At 37.8% G+C, this 15864-nt stretch overlaps 1 protein-coding gene across 1 annotated transcript in view; it reads left to right on the plus strand.

Annotated features, from left to right (window-relative positions):
• Window positions 1-15864, plus strand: part of LOC135204636 (histone-lysine N-methyltransferase SETDB1-like) — a 65953-nt gene that overhangs the window by 34407 nt on the left and 15682 nt on the right. The window contains 13 exon segments of the mRNA XM_064234785.1: window positions 3398-3553; window positions 4072-4172; window positions 9179-9235; window positions 9656-9832; window positions 10278-10501; window positions 11361-11560; window positions 11924-12120; window positions 12469-12517; window positions 12899-13014; window positions 13263-13325; window positions 14393-14532; window positions 14663-14870; window positions 15129-15296. Of these exon segments, the coding sequence (XP_064090855.1) occupies window positions 3398-3553; window positions 4072-4172; window positions 9179-9235; window positions 9656-9832; window positions 10278-10501; window positions 11361-11560; window positions 11924-12120; window positions 12469-12517; window positions 12899-13014; window positions 13263-13325; window positions 14393-14532; window positions 14663-14870; window positions 15129-15296 (1856 nt within the window).

A 15864-nucleotide genomic window follows, 5' to 3' on the forward strand; every position in this document is an offset into this window, starting at 1 on the left:
GACGTGTTAACATGCAGCACCAACAAACAAACAGATCTGAACGCCATTTATCGGTCGCCTATACAACTAACCCTCATTGCAAAATCGTATCTCAAATATTTCGTTGTATATCAAAGCTTGTATTTCGCAAATTTTCTGTTATATCTCAAAACATTCGTATATTAGGGCAATCGTATGTCAAGTTTCCAATGTAATTTGCATCAGAGAGAGAGAGAGAGAGACGCTTTGGCAACAATGGTCTCGAGGATTGACGTAACGTTTATTTTTCTGAAACAGATAGGACAGAGAAGTGTTCGTTTCATAAACGGCCTCTGACTCATGGCAGGAAATGTTTTGTTGATACTAATATATAAGCCTATTTAAAGATACATTTACTTTAATTAGTCTATATGATACATAAATAGTAATCAGCTGTTCTTGTAGCCCTCAAGATTTTGCAAAATCACTCCAGGTTGTACATAAAACTTCAAGAAAGTAGTGTCACCAGAGGATTACATAGTTTTTACCTTCAAGAACCAGCATTCTTTTATGAAAATAACTCCAGGTTGTACATAAAACTACAGGAAACAACATGTAGTGTAACCAAAGGATTACAAGTAAGGTTTTTATAACTTTTTATTAGTTTAAGACATATTTCCAAGCGTCGTTCCGGCTTACGACGATTTTCGGCTTACGACGCGTCTCAAGAACGGAACCCCCGTCGTAACCCGGGGACTGCCTGTACAGGCGAAAAACGCCAGAGGCGGAACAGTTTCCAAGGAACTCTGTCATGGCCGGATACTGAGAAGGAGCGGGCCTCCAACCTGGCGCAAATGCGCCAGAGGCGAACAAATCGGACAGATGTCCGATGTGGACATCGCCAGACAGCCTAGAGACTCTTCCCAAGCTCGAAGCTCCAGCAAGTGTGGAGGAGCCAAGCCAGGCGCGAGGCGCCAGCCAGGCTCATAGGAGCCAGCCAGGCTCTAGGAGCCAGCCAGGCTCTAGGAGCCAGCCAGGCTCTAGGAGCCAGCCAGGCTCTAGGAGCCAGCCAGGCTCTAGGAGCCAGCCAGGCTCTAGGAGCCAGCCAGGCTCTAGAAGCCAGCCAGGCTCTAGGAGCCAGCCAGGCTCTAGAAGCCAGCCAGGCTCTAGAAGCCAGCCAGGCGCCATCCAGGTGCCAGGCTCCTTCAAGGCTAGGCTCCAGTCAGGATTGAGGATCCATCCAGGCGCAAGGCTCCTTCCAGTAAAGAGAAACCTAAAGCTCTGTCATGTAAGAGGGCTAGTCCCCATTGATATGATACAGGTAAGGCTCTGCCATGTAAGTGGGTCAGCCCCCATTGGCACGATCCGAGAAGGCTCTGTCGTGTAAGCGGGTTTAGCCCCCATTGACATGATCCAGCAAGGGTTTGTCAGTCATAGGTCCCTACCTCGCTGAAACTCTTGAGGCATGCAGACTCATAGACAGTAATCATGAAGTCTTCTGCCAAGCTCCAGGCGCAAGGCGCCAGCCAGACGCAAGGCTCCAGCCAGGCGCGCGAGGCGCTAGCCAGGAGGGAGGAGCCAATCAGACGCCAGCCAGGCGCGAGGCGCCAGCCAGGCGCAAGGCTCCAGCCAGGCTCTAGGCGCCATTCAGGCGCAAGGCTCCAGCCAGGCGCGAGGCGCTAGCCAGGCTCCAGGCTTCACCCAGAAGAGATCTATATCAAAGAATGCCCTGGCCTTCTTTGAGACAGTGTGATCTCCTAAGCATTCTTGACAAGTGCATTGATGATTCTTCAAACAGCTGAGAATTAAAAGCGCATGGAGTGCGAGCTTTTCTGTATTCTTGTTCTTTCCTTAACAATATGTCATAAGGACATATTAGCTGTCACATACGGGAGATGCAACTCTGTGTTGACTTCCCATATCCGAAGGATGTCAAGATAACCTACGAGAGATCCTTCTCTCTTGGTTGATACGTGTCTGCGGATACATTGCTGGGATAGGGAGAGCCGATACTGATCCTTAACTAAGTGAGTTAAATTTTAGTTAACGTCGTGTTTTTTTCTTTGGGTTGTTTTGAAAGGAGTTTGGGGATAACTCTTTTCAACTTAAGCACTAACCTCGTGTTAGGATCAGGTGATCGGGATCGGTGTTGTGCTCCTTAATTATGCCACTAGGCATATGGCATATTGTCATGTAATGAAGGCTCTGTCGAGTAAATGGATAAGACCCCATCGACAGACCCACAAGAACTCTTAGCCATAGGTCACATCCTCGCTGAGGCTTCTTGAGGCGAAGCAGATTCCTAGCATTAGCCATGGAATCTTCTGCCTGAACAAGTAGGAACCAAGGTTTATTTATTTATTACCTACAACGTATGTTGTTTACCTGTCTATTCAGTAAATAGTTGTCTCTTACCACCACCAAGGGTGTCAATCAGCTAAGTATATATTGCCGGGGAAGTTGCATGTACAAAAAGATATTGTTATTGAATACAATAAAGTTTTGTACATACTTACCCGCAGATATATACGATGAAATGGCCCACCCAGCCTCCCCTCTCAGGAGACAGGTGGAAGAGAAAATCTGGTTCTAGAACAGGAACGGTTCCTATTCTTGCCACCCAGCGGCAGGGGGGGTAGATCACCTGACCTACCTGCAGCGTGTGCCGCGAAATTCGAATTTCTGTCGGACGTCAGAGACATAAGCTAAGTATATATCTGCCGGGTAAGTATGTACAAAACTTTATTGTATTCTAACAATATCATTTTTCTCTGGAGCATTTCCCCACATTATTCGCGGAAAATTCGCCTATTCGCCGTATTTGTCTATGAGAAATATCCACAAATTCCTGTTTTTTTTTTATCAATTTCATCATGAAATGCACTTTTCATGATAAAACTATTAAAAAAAAACCAGGTTTATAAATTTTTAGTGGGTTTTTCTTGAGTTTTAACTAACAAAACAGGCCTGTTTTCAGCATTTGTTTTTTATAGGGGTTCCAACTATTTTGCGGGTTGTAACTATTCACGGGGGGGTCTGGTACGCTTCCCCCAAGATACGGGTGACCACTTGCACAGTTCCTTTCCCAATGTCGTGTTTGCCAGCATAGAAGGGAAAACCGTAACTATAAATTCTGGTTCAGAAATAGTTTGGGTCAGAAGTTTTGTTCCTGGGTTAGAATTTATTTATTTATTTATTTATTTTTATTAATTAATTAATTAATTTTTTTTTTTTTTGCACTTGAGTTTGCGTGATATGATTGCACAACAGGTTGTTCATAACGATTTTATAGTTTTCAGTTTTTTTTGTTGATTTTGATAATATGAAACAGACTGACAGATAGACACGTTTGCTAGAACCTCCATGTCAAAAATAAAAGTTATATAGATGCCATCGTTTGCATGAGTTTTAATGTTGGTTATTGTGGTTTCATCAACAGACGAACTGAAGAGTGATGAGTCGGAGTACGAGGTAGAGTGCGATGATGGCAAAAGCTTGGAAGAGACCCTGGATGCCATATTTACTGACTTGGGCCTTAACGGTCAGATTACGGACGGCATGAGTCACCTTGAGCAACGGTCAGAGAAGCTTTTAGGTGAGAGCTGGATGCGTAATAGCTCTCGTTTTCAGTGCCACGTCTTTCGGGACTTGGTCCAGATATTCTGAAGGTTAAATTATTTCCCGTAATTACAGGTAGTCCCCTGTTATAGGTGGGGGTCCCGTTCCGACGGGCTTTTGTTAAGCGAAGATCATTATTAACTGAAACTTGGCAATTTTACTTTCATTTTCAGCAAAGTGCAGATTTCTCCCTAAAAGTGGAGATGTTTAAGTTTAATCAAAATTGTTTTATAAACATTTAAGCACTATATTTTCAAGCCTGAACATTATGTTAACTTGCAAGTAGTTTAAAAAGGAGGAGAAAAAATGGGAAAAATGAAAGGTGTGTGGGATTCTTAAATCTTTTTTAGTGGCACTTATAAAACATTTAGTACAATAGCAATTTGTCTACTGTACTGTATACACTCTATTTCTCACATTGATTGTGAAACTAAGATATGAATTTCTTAAGCTCAGTTTATATGCAAATCCATCCTGAAAACTCCTTTGTTCCAGATGAATTTGAGAAGCTGAATACTGAAGAATTTGCCCCCCTTGAGAAAGAACTGGATAAAATAAGGAAAGAGTTCTACGACAGTTTCCGTCATGAAATAGTGGTAAGTGAAGCCTTGTGAGAGACTCTCTCTCTCTCTCTCTCTCTCTCTCTCTCTCTCTCTCTCTCTTCTCTCTCTCTCTCTCATCTCTCTCTCAAAAATTCATACTCCTCTTTTGTATGATTGAGAGACCTGTTTCTTAATACAGTGGGGCCTCGTTATCCACGGGGGATAGGGCCCAGAACCCCCCCCGTGATAAGTAAATACCCTGTTTGTTATCCTGATACCCCCCCTCAAAAATTGCTTAAAACTGCCTACTTTAATAGTTAACCCCCACCAAGACCACTATTCCAATGTTTATAACTGCCTACTTTAGTTCAAACACCAAATATGTTTTGTTTTCAACTATCACCTAAAACTAAATTCAGACAGTTTTAAAGTTATTGTACAAAATTAGCCTTTAAAAAAATAAATGTAGTATATGTACTACTGTACATATGTAGCCTACTAGCCTAGGGATTACCGCTAGAAGCCTACATACGCATGGTGGGCCTCTTTTTTTTTTACAAGGAAAAGAGAGGATGAGTGGTAAGAGAACTATCAAAATATGTAAATCATATGGGTTACTCACCAACAATCTATGTTGATAAAAGATGGCGACGATTTTTTGCAGTGACAATCCAGTAATATAATAACGATAATGCTACCAACAGTATGCAGCGAAACATCTCTTCCCTTCGTCACAACACGTTAATACTAGTAATATTCCACGTAAAAAACCTTCATCTGACCTTTAGGCGTCTTTTCCCATAAGAGTAAAAGAATCAGGGCTTTTGGATGCCACATATTGTTAACTCGTTTTATATGGGTACAATTTAAAGAACGCGCCGCACCCACATTTCATAACAACAACAAACAACGTTTGTAGGCCAGTGTTGCCAAACTGGGAATGGCAATTTCTTGCTAGATTTTGTTCCATAAAGGCTAAAAAAATCACATACCGTATATACTCGAATAACGTGCAATCTCCCATGATTCGTGCGACCCCCTAATTTTTCACCAATAAACAGTGGTTTTTGTGTTTTGTCATGTATCTCATGTATCATGCAAGTTCATAAGGTTGTGGTTTAGCCTGCTAATGGCCGAGTCATTCAGATGTGTGCTGATGCTAGTCAAGGTAGGTAATTTTCTTATTAATCTCGAGAATTGAATAGAAAATCTCAAGATTAAAAAAAAACAAAAAATCCCAAGATAATAAAATAATTATATAACAACGCCTTGGAGTCCTTAATCATTCTCTCTCTCTCTCTCTCTCTCTCTCTCTCTCTCTCTCTCTCTCTCTCTCTCTCTCTCTCTCTCTCTCTCTCTCTCTCTCTCTCAGGAATAAATACGTACGTACTGTAATTTGCAGTAAATGTGTAGACATTGTGTGCGTGTTTAAAAAAAAAAAAATGTGCAGTACACACACATTCCGATGTTTCGGTTTTTGGAATTTTTCAGATTTCGGAAATGTGAGGTCAGATGCATAATCAAACAAACACCACTACTGCAGCAAAAACATTTTTTTTCCCTTTATGTTTTTTCATTATTGTTATTTATTAATTACAGTTTATTTAAATAAATATTTAATATAATACTGTTAAATGAATGTGAGATAATTAAGATCACCTATATAAAATAGTGGGACAATTAATACCATATGTTCACTAATAGGTATTATTTTCAAAACAAACATTCCGTAAAACACAAAAAATATAATGTAAATAATCAATCAAAATATAATAATGTTTTGCAGTTCAACTTGTGAATTTTAACAATAAGTATGACTATATAATATATTTTTACCATATCGATCTTGAAGTTGAAGAGTCGTAAAATTCTGAGGATGTCCGGGAAAAGGATTTGTACTTTGTGATTACGTATCGATACAACACCATGTGGTATTTTCATACCACTATATTGATGACGCATCGCTACGACACACTGGTGTTTTTTTTTTTCATACCACTATACGTTAAAGTTAAAAACATGACATAGAATCGACTTCGCGACTTCGTTCACTTTGATATTTTTAACGATACAATAACTATCATTTGTACTACTAAAACCATCTTCACATAAGTAAATTTTTCGTAAGATATGTGTTGTTGCAAAGCTAGCTTATACATAAAAGGCTTTTATAATTTAAGTCATCTTAGATATACATATGCACCCAAAACTCATTGTGGGGAAATTTACTACTGTTTCCTCGGATATTGAAATACTTTAGCATCATTCAAACTACTTTAATAATATAATGCATAAATACTAGGCTATACATATTTACATCGTATACAATACTACATACAGTTATATACACAATACTTTAATATACAAAGTTAACAGTTATATACACATACTTTTTATATACAAAGTTAATCATATGAGTATGATCAGACGACAGCTGTGCACTGGACTACGTACGTACTACTTGGAAGATAAAACGAACAAAAATTTTGTTGTTGTTAGTCGCCGGATAGATTGATTAACATTTTTCCCAGAGATTAAAAAGCTGAATTTTGTTTTGAAGGTATGTCAACCGCGATATTATATTATTGTTTTCACGAAGGAATAATTATATGAAGAAAATTATTGAGTAATTTTTGCCGTCAGCAGTTCAGAAATCATCACGAACATGGTAACGTTCAAAACCTAGTGCCTATCCATGGCGTATGTCTATAAATAGAACAAAGCAGAGGGTCAGTCATTGGATAACAGATCTCCATGGCTACCAACCAACCAATCAGGTGTTAGTTATACTACTCTTGTAATTTCTTAGAATGAACGTTTACACACACGAAGCTAACGATGATGTATGTGTTTTGCATACAGTACGTAGTTTTAGTTTTTTTATTATTAGTGTAAGTATTTTACTGATTTCATGAAGAATAGAATGATTCCTTCTCATTACTTTGAATGCAAAATGGCTTGAAGATTCTTCCGCAAAAAGAGAGAAAAAAAAAATCCTTAGAAGATGATACCTATTTACTAACGCGGTTGACATACCACCTTCAAAACAAAATTCAGCTCTTTAATCTCTGGAAAAAATGTTAATCTATCCCGCGACTAACAACAACAAATTTTTGTTTGTTTTATCTTCCAAGTAGTACGTACGTAGTCCAGTGCAACAGCTGTCATATGATTAATTTTGTATATAAAAGTAGTGTATATAACTGTTAACTTTGTATATAAAAGTATGTGTATATAACTGTATTGTAGTATTTGTATACGATGTAAATATGTATAGCCTAGTATTTATGCATTATATTATTAAAGTGTTTGAATGATGCTAAAGTATTTCAATATCCGAGGAAACAGTAGTAAATTTCCCCACAATGAGTTTGGATACATATGTATATCTAAGATGACTTAAATTATAAAAGCCTTTTATGTATAAGCTAGCTTTTGTAACACACATATCTTACGAAAAATTACTTATGTGAAGATGGTTTTAGTAGTACAAATGATAGTTATTGTATCGTTAAAAATATCAAAGTGAACGAAGTCGCAAAGTCGATTCTATGTCATGTTTTTTTCTTAAACGCGTTGACTTAAAGGAGAACGTTATTTTGGTTGTTTTATCACTGGCACACAAACCCATAACAATGCAGTGTATGTATGATAATTCTAAACAAAAATATTATTCACTACCAAAATAACGATGATATTTTGTATTGAAAATTAATGTTACGTATATTCCAAACATTATTACTACGTAGCATGAATAGTACTATAAAAATTTCGAAAGATAATCTTGCTGTGAACGCTACCATAATTTGATTTTCATATACGTACGTACATTTTTGTCAGCTGGCTGGCCTCGCCATAGATAAAATTGATTTCACTGATATGGAATTACTCCACGAATAGCCTTTTTATTATGAAGATATATGACGATAATATATAAGGTAAAAAATGTCTTTTATGTATTTCGTTTACGCTTCGTCGCCAATAACAAACAGCAATACTTACGATAATCTATGACAAAATAGCGTTTGTATGACTTCATTGTTCAGAGAAGTTATATACGAATACTGCAAAATAATAATGAAGTTTCGAATTAATTTTAGCCTTAATGTTATTACTACTGTAATTACACTACCACTACTATTAAAATTTCTAAAAGTTTATCAAAACAAAAATGTCGCTTTGAACGCAAACCGTATACATAAAACCATTTTCGTACGTAAAGGTATATGCTTACATTTTGTGGCTGGCCACTTCGACGATAAGTTGAGTGCAATGATGTGGAATTATTCTTCGAATAGGCTATTTATTATGAAGATATGACTATAATATATATGGTAAGAATGGTTTTATTACCTTTATTGTCAGTTAATATCATAATGTGAATGTTTGTGTACGTTGGTGGTTATCGCACTGCAACTACGCTTAGCCTACCAATGAACGTCGTACATAAACCTTGAATAGGCTATTTATTTCGAAGATAGGACAATAATATATTAGGTGAGAATGGTTTGATACCTTTATTGTCAGTTTAATATCATTATATGAGTCTTTAAATGAATGTTGGTAGTTATCGACCACGGCCGAGGGTTAGCCTACCGAAAAACATTGCATACGCACACAACCAAAACCCGTGATGCAGCGATTCATACCAGTGATGTAACATGAGAAACGGTCCAAGAAAAAACCCGTGATTAACTGGATCCGTGAATACTGATCCGTGAATAAGCGATGCCCCACTGTATTGCCAGAAGATTATCCTATTGTTAAGACCTCATTTTTATTAGATATGAAAAATACAAATCGATTAAAAAATTTGTTATGTTTGCATGTTTGTATCACTTGTACCAAGTTTTTCAGTGTTTGCGTGATGCATCAATAAGTTTTAAAAATATTGTAATCCTTTGACAGTACGCCTTGTGGTGACATTGATTACCACATGGCATTAAAAATCACAACTCTTAGATGCTAAAATGATTATCAAGAAACAGTGTAAAGTTACAGTGGTCTAAAAACTTCACTTTTGAAATCTAGGTTGCTTAAATGACATTGTGAAATTCCAGTGGCAGCCATCTTTGGACATTGGGCCCTCAGGAACAGTTATTCATCAGCCTGATGGGGTGAGTAGGAGCCTCTTCCACTGGAAGGGTTTGGTAACTACAAAGATTCTGTTTTCAGCTTGGATTTAACTTGATAATGAGACTAGTGTAGGTAATTTTCCTTGACTTGTTGTACTGTCTGTGATTTTTGTATGAAATTTACCTTTTGAATGGTAACACCTTGACCTGGGGACTACTCTACTTAGCTACATTATTGTCATGAATTTTACATGGATACCACTTGAGATTTAGTACATTTTTAAGTAAATCTCTTAAATCAAATGTTAAGTATAAAGTAGGTCAAGTTTAAGTAAGGAACTTACTTAAACTTGTGTAATTGCTGTTAGGTGCTAGATATCCAGGAAACATTCAAGTGAGGGCTGAATATAGTGTGACTTCAACGTGACTTTGTGTTCTAACGAGAGTGTTCATTTGTATCAGACTTCAGAGGTGATTGCAGAAGACTCCGTGCAAGGCCCAGTTGACTTCCTCCCTCCTGTGGGACCGCTCGACCGGTACGAGTTACAGCCTCAGGAGTTCTGCTACTCCATGAAGTATTCGCTGTTTGCCCGATGGGTTCAAGCCCAAGTTATTGAAGTAGAGAAACGGGAACCGAAGGTAAATATGTTATCGTTTTCCAGGTGCTTTACTTGGTAGGGAGACGAGGATTACTAATAGCAAATTTATACTCTATCTTAGAACAGAATAATCGTATAATCTTCTCGCATGTCCTGCTCAAGAAGAAGTGTTTGATTTTATTTTGAGTCCTTTGTTAACAGAAAGAGATTGAGTGGCTATTAGTTTTTATGTAATGTTTATAAGGCTTATAGGCCATTCATGCTTTGTATGCACTACTCAATATCAACCAGTGTGACAATGGAATACTTGAAGGTCAGTGGAATAGGTGTGACAGTTTTAATTGGTAACAATTTATCATGACCAGATTGACATAAGAGGTTTCTGGTTTTCCAGCTGGCTTTTTCTACCAACAAAACATTGTTTCTTTATTCTATTTTGCACTTTGCGACACATTAATACATTTTTCTATTATCTTTTGTATCAGAACACCTTATACAAGATCAGATACAATCGCACAAAAGGCGGCGGCCTTCCACGAGTCATCCCAGGACGTCAGTTGGCGTACGCAGGAAAGTGCCCCACTCGCATCCCCGTAGGAACTCGTGTCATTGCAAAATACAAGGACGAAGATCCCAAAAACTCCACGATCTCCGGGTCGTTTTATGTGGGTATCGTTGCAGAAATTCCCACGGCAGCTAATAAATACAGGCGAGTCATTTGCGTACTAGTATTACCGTATCTATTTTGGGGAAACTTTATGTTAAGATGCTCTCATCTCCCTCTTCCAAAGAATGTTTGTTTAGCCGGGACGCAACTTGCTATACTCTGTTTTTTTCCATCTGTCCAAACGCCTATGGTGTTTGCGTATGGTAACACTGCGTCCCAGGCTTTAAATAACATCCTATTTCGAATATTAACGGTGTCATTCGCATACAGTAAATTATTAAAACACTTTTCAGTTGCAAATGTACACCCAGATATCATTTTATTTACCTCAAACTTACACATAGTGTAACTATTTAAAAGCCCCAGATGCAGTGTTACCATGCGAAAACACCACAGGGAGATGGACAGATGGAAAAAAACAGAGTTTATAGTTAGCCTCTTCCATTAGAGAAGAATTGGACCCCCCTTCATACTAATGGCCAATACAGTCCAGTGTGGGGTTCCTCTTTAGTAACAGCTACCTTTCCATTGACATATTCAGAGTACTTGGCAACACATTGAGTTTCTTCGTGTTTTTCTATTACACGATGAATACATATATCCACTTATATGACATGAAGTTTGACTCTTCTAGAGACACCAAGTCTCCTTGCTACTAATTTTTCCTCTTTCAAACCTCAGATATTTGTTCTTATGTGTGCCCAAATTTTTTCTAATTGAATTATAAGTTGGTAGATTTACAAATGTATATACCCACAATATGTAGCAGTTTAATCACTTATTGAAGTGGTATAAGACTAAGAACACTTGTAGTAAAAGGTGAAAGATTTACACATTTTCCTGGCAAGTACAGTTAAACAGATTAAAAATCCAACTTCATAAAAATAAACATTCTTTCCAGGTACTTGATATTTTTTGACGATGGTTACGCACAGTACGTCCATCACGATGACATCCGTGTGGTGACAGAGGCGTCTACCTGCCCGTGGGACGACGTATCCTCTGATTCGAGGGAATTCATCAAAGAGTACCTTCAAATGTATCCTGAGAGGCCTATGGTTCGCCTGCAGAAAGGGAACTTTGTTAAAACTGAGTGGAATGGTGAGTGTTCCTCTGTATTCTTTTTGTTTTGCAAAGTGAATTCCATTTGTATCGAATGTTCTTTTGTCACTTCTATTTTGTTGAGGGCAGAATATGTATTGTTAAGGGAAGCCTAGAGCCTTCTAAAAGATGTCAGAACGATATTAAAAACAAATCCTCAGAAAAGGAAGCATTACAGAAGCTGTACTAAGTCTTAAGCTCTGCTGAGGGGGGGGAATCTCTTGCTGCTCCTAGGGTTGTAGAGGTATTTCCATCTTAACACGTGTCTGTATAACCACATGCTCTAAACAAGAGCTTTAAGCTTTGTCTTGCAGTGGCTTGTTCTTACACTAGTACCCACCTTACCTTACGGTTATTTTGCAGGTCGCTGGTGGAGAGCACAAGTACAAGAGGTCGATGGGTCATTAGTCCAGATGTTCTTCCCAGTCGACGGACGGTGTGAGTGGATATACAGAGGTTCCACACGCTTGAGTCCGCTCTTCAATAAAAAACTAAACATCAAGGCTCAGACTGAACAGTTGAGGACCATTAGACGAAGGACAGCGCCAATGCCAGGAAGTGTATGTGCTTTCCTTTTCGCTTTTGGAAGTGAATGGAAGAAACATAGAGAAATACATGACAAAGTGGGAGCATTCAGGGCACCAATGATCAGCAGACTCTGTAGTTAAAAGAATCCACTATTGTTCTAGACGTGTGTACGTGGGATTTGCACATGTGATTCAGCAATGAAAGGGTGTATAAGGCAGTGACTGTTATTTCTTTTTGTATCAGGAGCCATTTCACTGGTTACATGCAACGTAAAAACACCATTCAAACGAACATTTCTTATTAAAGGAAGTGACTTATTGGTATAAACATTGCATATGATATAAAGACATGCATAAATAAATTTGCTGTTGTTCTTTCAGGCTGTCGTTGAATACGGTACATTTGGTCAAGGGCAAGATTTGGAGCCCGGTAAGTATTGAGCATAAATATTTAATTAATAATTACATTAAGGGTGAAGGGATACTTGACATTCATCTGTCCAAAGGCTTGTGTTTTTGTAGACTCTAACAAAGTAAGGAAATGTTTCGTTTGTTCTTAGACGATTATACAAGCTATAGAACTTTCTAAATAAACAAGAAAATATTCAGATTCATGCCAGACTGACGTGTTCAATTCATATCTATGCACATTCATGACCAAAATTTGTAGGATAGTTTGTACCTGTTTTCAATTTCATTTTTCAGAATAAAAATAGTTCCCTGTAAGTAACTGACCTGCTATGTTTGATGTTTTTATGTACTAGTATCTTGGCATAATATCTTATCAGAATTTTCTCCATCCCTACCCCAGCCCAGCAAGGAGGCGAACGGCGTGCAGTGGCCAGAAAGAGCACGATGACTCGAGCAGGAACTCCGCCCAAGGAAGTGCAGCTTCGCATCGAACAGGAATCCAAAGGCTTCCTCAATGTAAGACAACACTTGGTGTCGTACCTCTGGACACATACAAATCCTGTGCTGTTTTTACTCAAATATAAGTTGATATTGAGGTTTTTCTTTAATTGCATTATCATGAAATTTATGATAATATCCAATTGGGGAGTGATAGATCTGTCTGATTCCAGCAATTGAAGCGTTTTTTCATAGAATCAGTTTATTTTATTTCATAATTGCTAATATATTTTTCTCATTGTTTTTCATCTTTACGATATGGCTAGGAGGTAATTGTCCTTCTAGCTTTCTCATCCAAGAATAGTTTTGCACCAACAGTTATTACAAAGGTAGAAAAGTTTGATATGTTAGTTTCCTTACCTTTCAAAATGAGTCTCAGCAGATACTTGCTACTGTTCTCTTATGCAGTTGAAATATTAAATCTTTCTTGCAACAAGTCAAAAGTCAAATGCTTTTTTTGCCTCACACTTGGAAAATCTTTCAAATTTACAACCTATTTTGAGATCTAATATGGATGAATGAGTGCAAACGCCACCCTACGTACAAACTTTCAACTTACAAACATACAGACACAAATACAGATCGCAAATTAAAATTGTCAGAGCAGTCCCCATTGCCACCTGTAAGTTCAGATTCTGTTTAGTGTGCCTGTTTAGGCTGTTGTCTGTATATGTGCTTTTGTTAAATGAGTCTAGTTTTTTGCTTTGTCAAAGGAATTATTGTGATATTTCTCTGATACGTAATCCCTCTGCAAGAAAAGTGAGTGAACTTTAGTGTTGTGTCACATGAATGTAAACATATTTTGGGCTGTAACCTGCAGTTTATGATCCTGGTTAACACAAGACAGGTGCTCTCTTTTATTTCTGGCATTAGTTGATTACTTGTAATCCCCATGTTTATTAATGAGACCTTAGATTGTTAAACTAGACTTGGAATGTCTGAGAACAGTAGAAAAATACTGGAGTCTCCCTTACACTCAGGTAACCTTAATTGAATTTTTGTTGGCATCTAGTGAATGGCAACAAACTCATATCATTTGATCCTCTTGATAATCTGCTTCATAAAAAGAGATGCTGTAGAGGATTCTTAAAGAAATAAGCCAAGCTTGAATTGTTGTAGTACAAAAAGCATTTGAGAACCGTCTTTATATGATCACTTGCAGACAGGTTCATCAGTGATTTTGGGAGAACATAACTAAAAGGAGGGGAGCAAGAAGAACATAACTAAAAGGAGGGGAACAAGAAGTAATGGGAAGAATTATGACAGAGATATTTTTACTTTTCTGTTCTGACTTGGTCATTTGTTGTACCAATTTACTAACGTGAGCTTTGATCATAGGTCATTACTGTCACTGTGACTTTGAATCCTATTTCACTACGAGCTTTTGTTTGGCCAGAAACATCCTCTTCAAGAGAAGATCATGAAGTACCGACGACACATCTGTGCTAGCCGCTGCCTGGGCAAGAATGGTGATAGCATGAAGAAACACAAAGATTTCTCACCACTGTTATATCCTCTTCTTCAGGGATGGAACAGGTAATCAACATTGTCCTGATCTTTCTTCACAATTTTAGACAGCATTTTAACCCAGAGAATAAAGTTATGAAGTAGCTGCGAGTATATGTAAGAATGGAAATCACAGATGAAACGGTGTCATTCTTTTCAGGCTTATTGTGAAACAGAAACGGAAGACCAATACCAAACACGAAGTGTTTTACGTTGCCCCGTGTGGAGTGCGCCTGCGGAACATCAGCGAAGTCTTCCATTACATCATCACCACAGAGTCAAGCCTTGAAATCGACTGTTTCTCGTTCGAACTTGGAGTGCACGTCTCCCTTGAATGGGAGCCTTATAAAAGGATCTATTACTCTGAGGTACATACAAAAATTGTCACTAATCTGTTGCGCAGTGGTATTGTTTTTTTCAAGGGGTATGACAAAATATCTTCAAGAATCTATTAGTGGTATATAGTCATTTATTTTACAGGGATACATAAAATCATGTGTCTGGTATCTATTACTTTGCAGTAGGTACAGGAATTTTTTCCAGTAAATACGTACAAAAATTATTACAAGAATCGTTGCTTAGCAGTATGTTTAATATTGTAGCATTTAAAGATGTTTCTATTTTAGGATATGACAAAAGCAGAAGAAAACGTGAAGATCTCGTGCGTCAACTCATTAGACGAATCAGAACCTCTCCCGCTGACGTACTGCAACGTTCGTTTGCCTACGAAACACGTCCCTCTAAATCTCGATCAGGACTTCCTTGTCTGCTGTGACTGCACGGACAATTGTCAGGTGAGATTTTGTGTTCAGGTTTAGAGGGGATTGAGGTCTTATTTGGAATGTTGTCGGGTGATGTCATCGTATTTAAAATTCGATTGATTATGCCAAGATTTTGTGACAAACTGTTACCAGTGAAACTTTTAAAGTTGTTTGAATTATAGGTATCTTATCATAGTTAATTTTTAGGCATTAAAGGAGCAAATGACAGAACTTTTGGTCATCGCTTATAAGTGGAGTAAATTTGCTGGATTCTGGTTAGTACTGTCATCAGCATAAACTGAACCATACAAGGTAGCTTGTGTGTTTTTATGAATATTTATTTTTACAGTGGGATATTAGCTAGAACAAAAATGCCAAGTAGTGGTAAATTATTAAAAGGAAAATAAAAAAGTTAACTACTATACATGTGTTTACGTTTGATGAAATAAATGGTAAATGCACATAAACAAAATGCAGTCAGAAGCTTCTTTTGAAACCTGCGGCATGTGACATGCAACATGCTTTATATTTTGCAGTCAACCAGGAGTTATAGACTTCATTGATGTTTTCAATTGTGTAATAGGATTGAAATTCTAAATTT

This window comes from Macrobrachium nipponense, chromosome 47 (genome assembly GCF_015104395.2).
Source record: "Macrobrachium nipponense isolate FS-2020 chromosome 47, ASM1510439v2, whole genome shotgun sequence".
Classification (NCBI taxonomy): Eukaryota; Metazoa; Arthropoda; class Malacostraca; order Decapoda; family Palaemonidae; genus Macrobrachium; species Macrobrachium nipponense.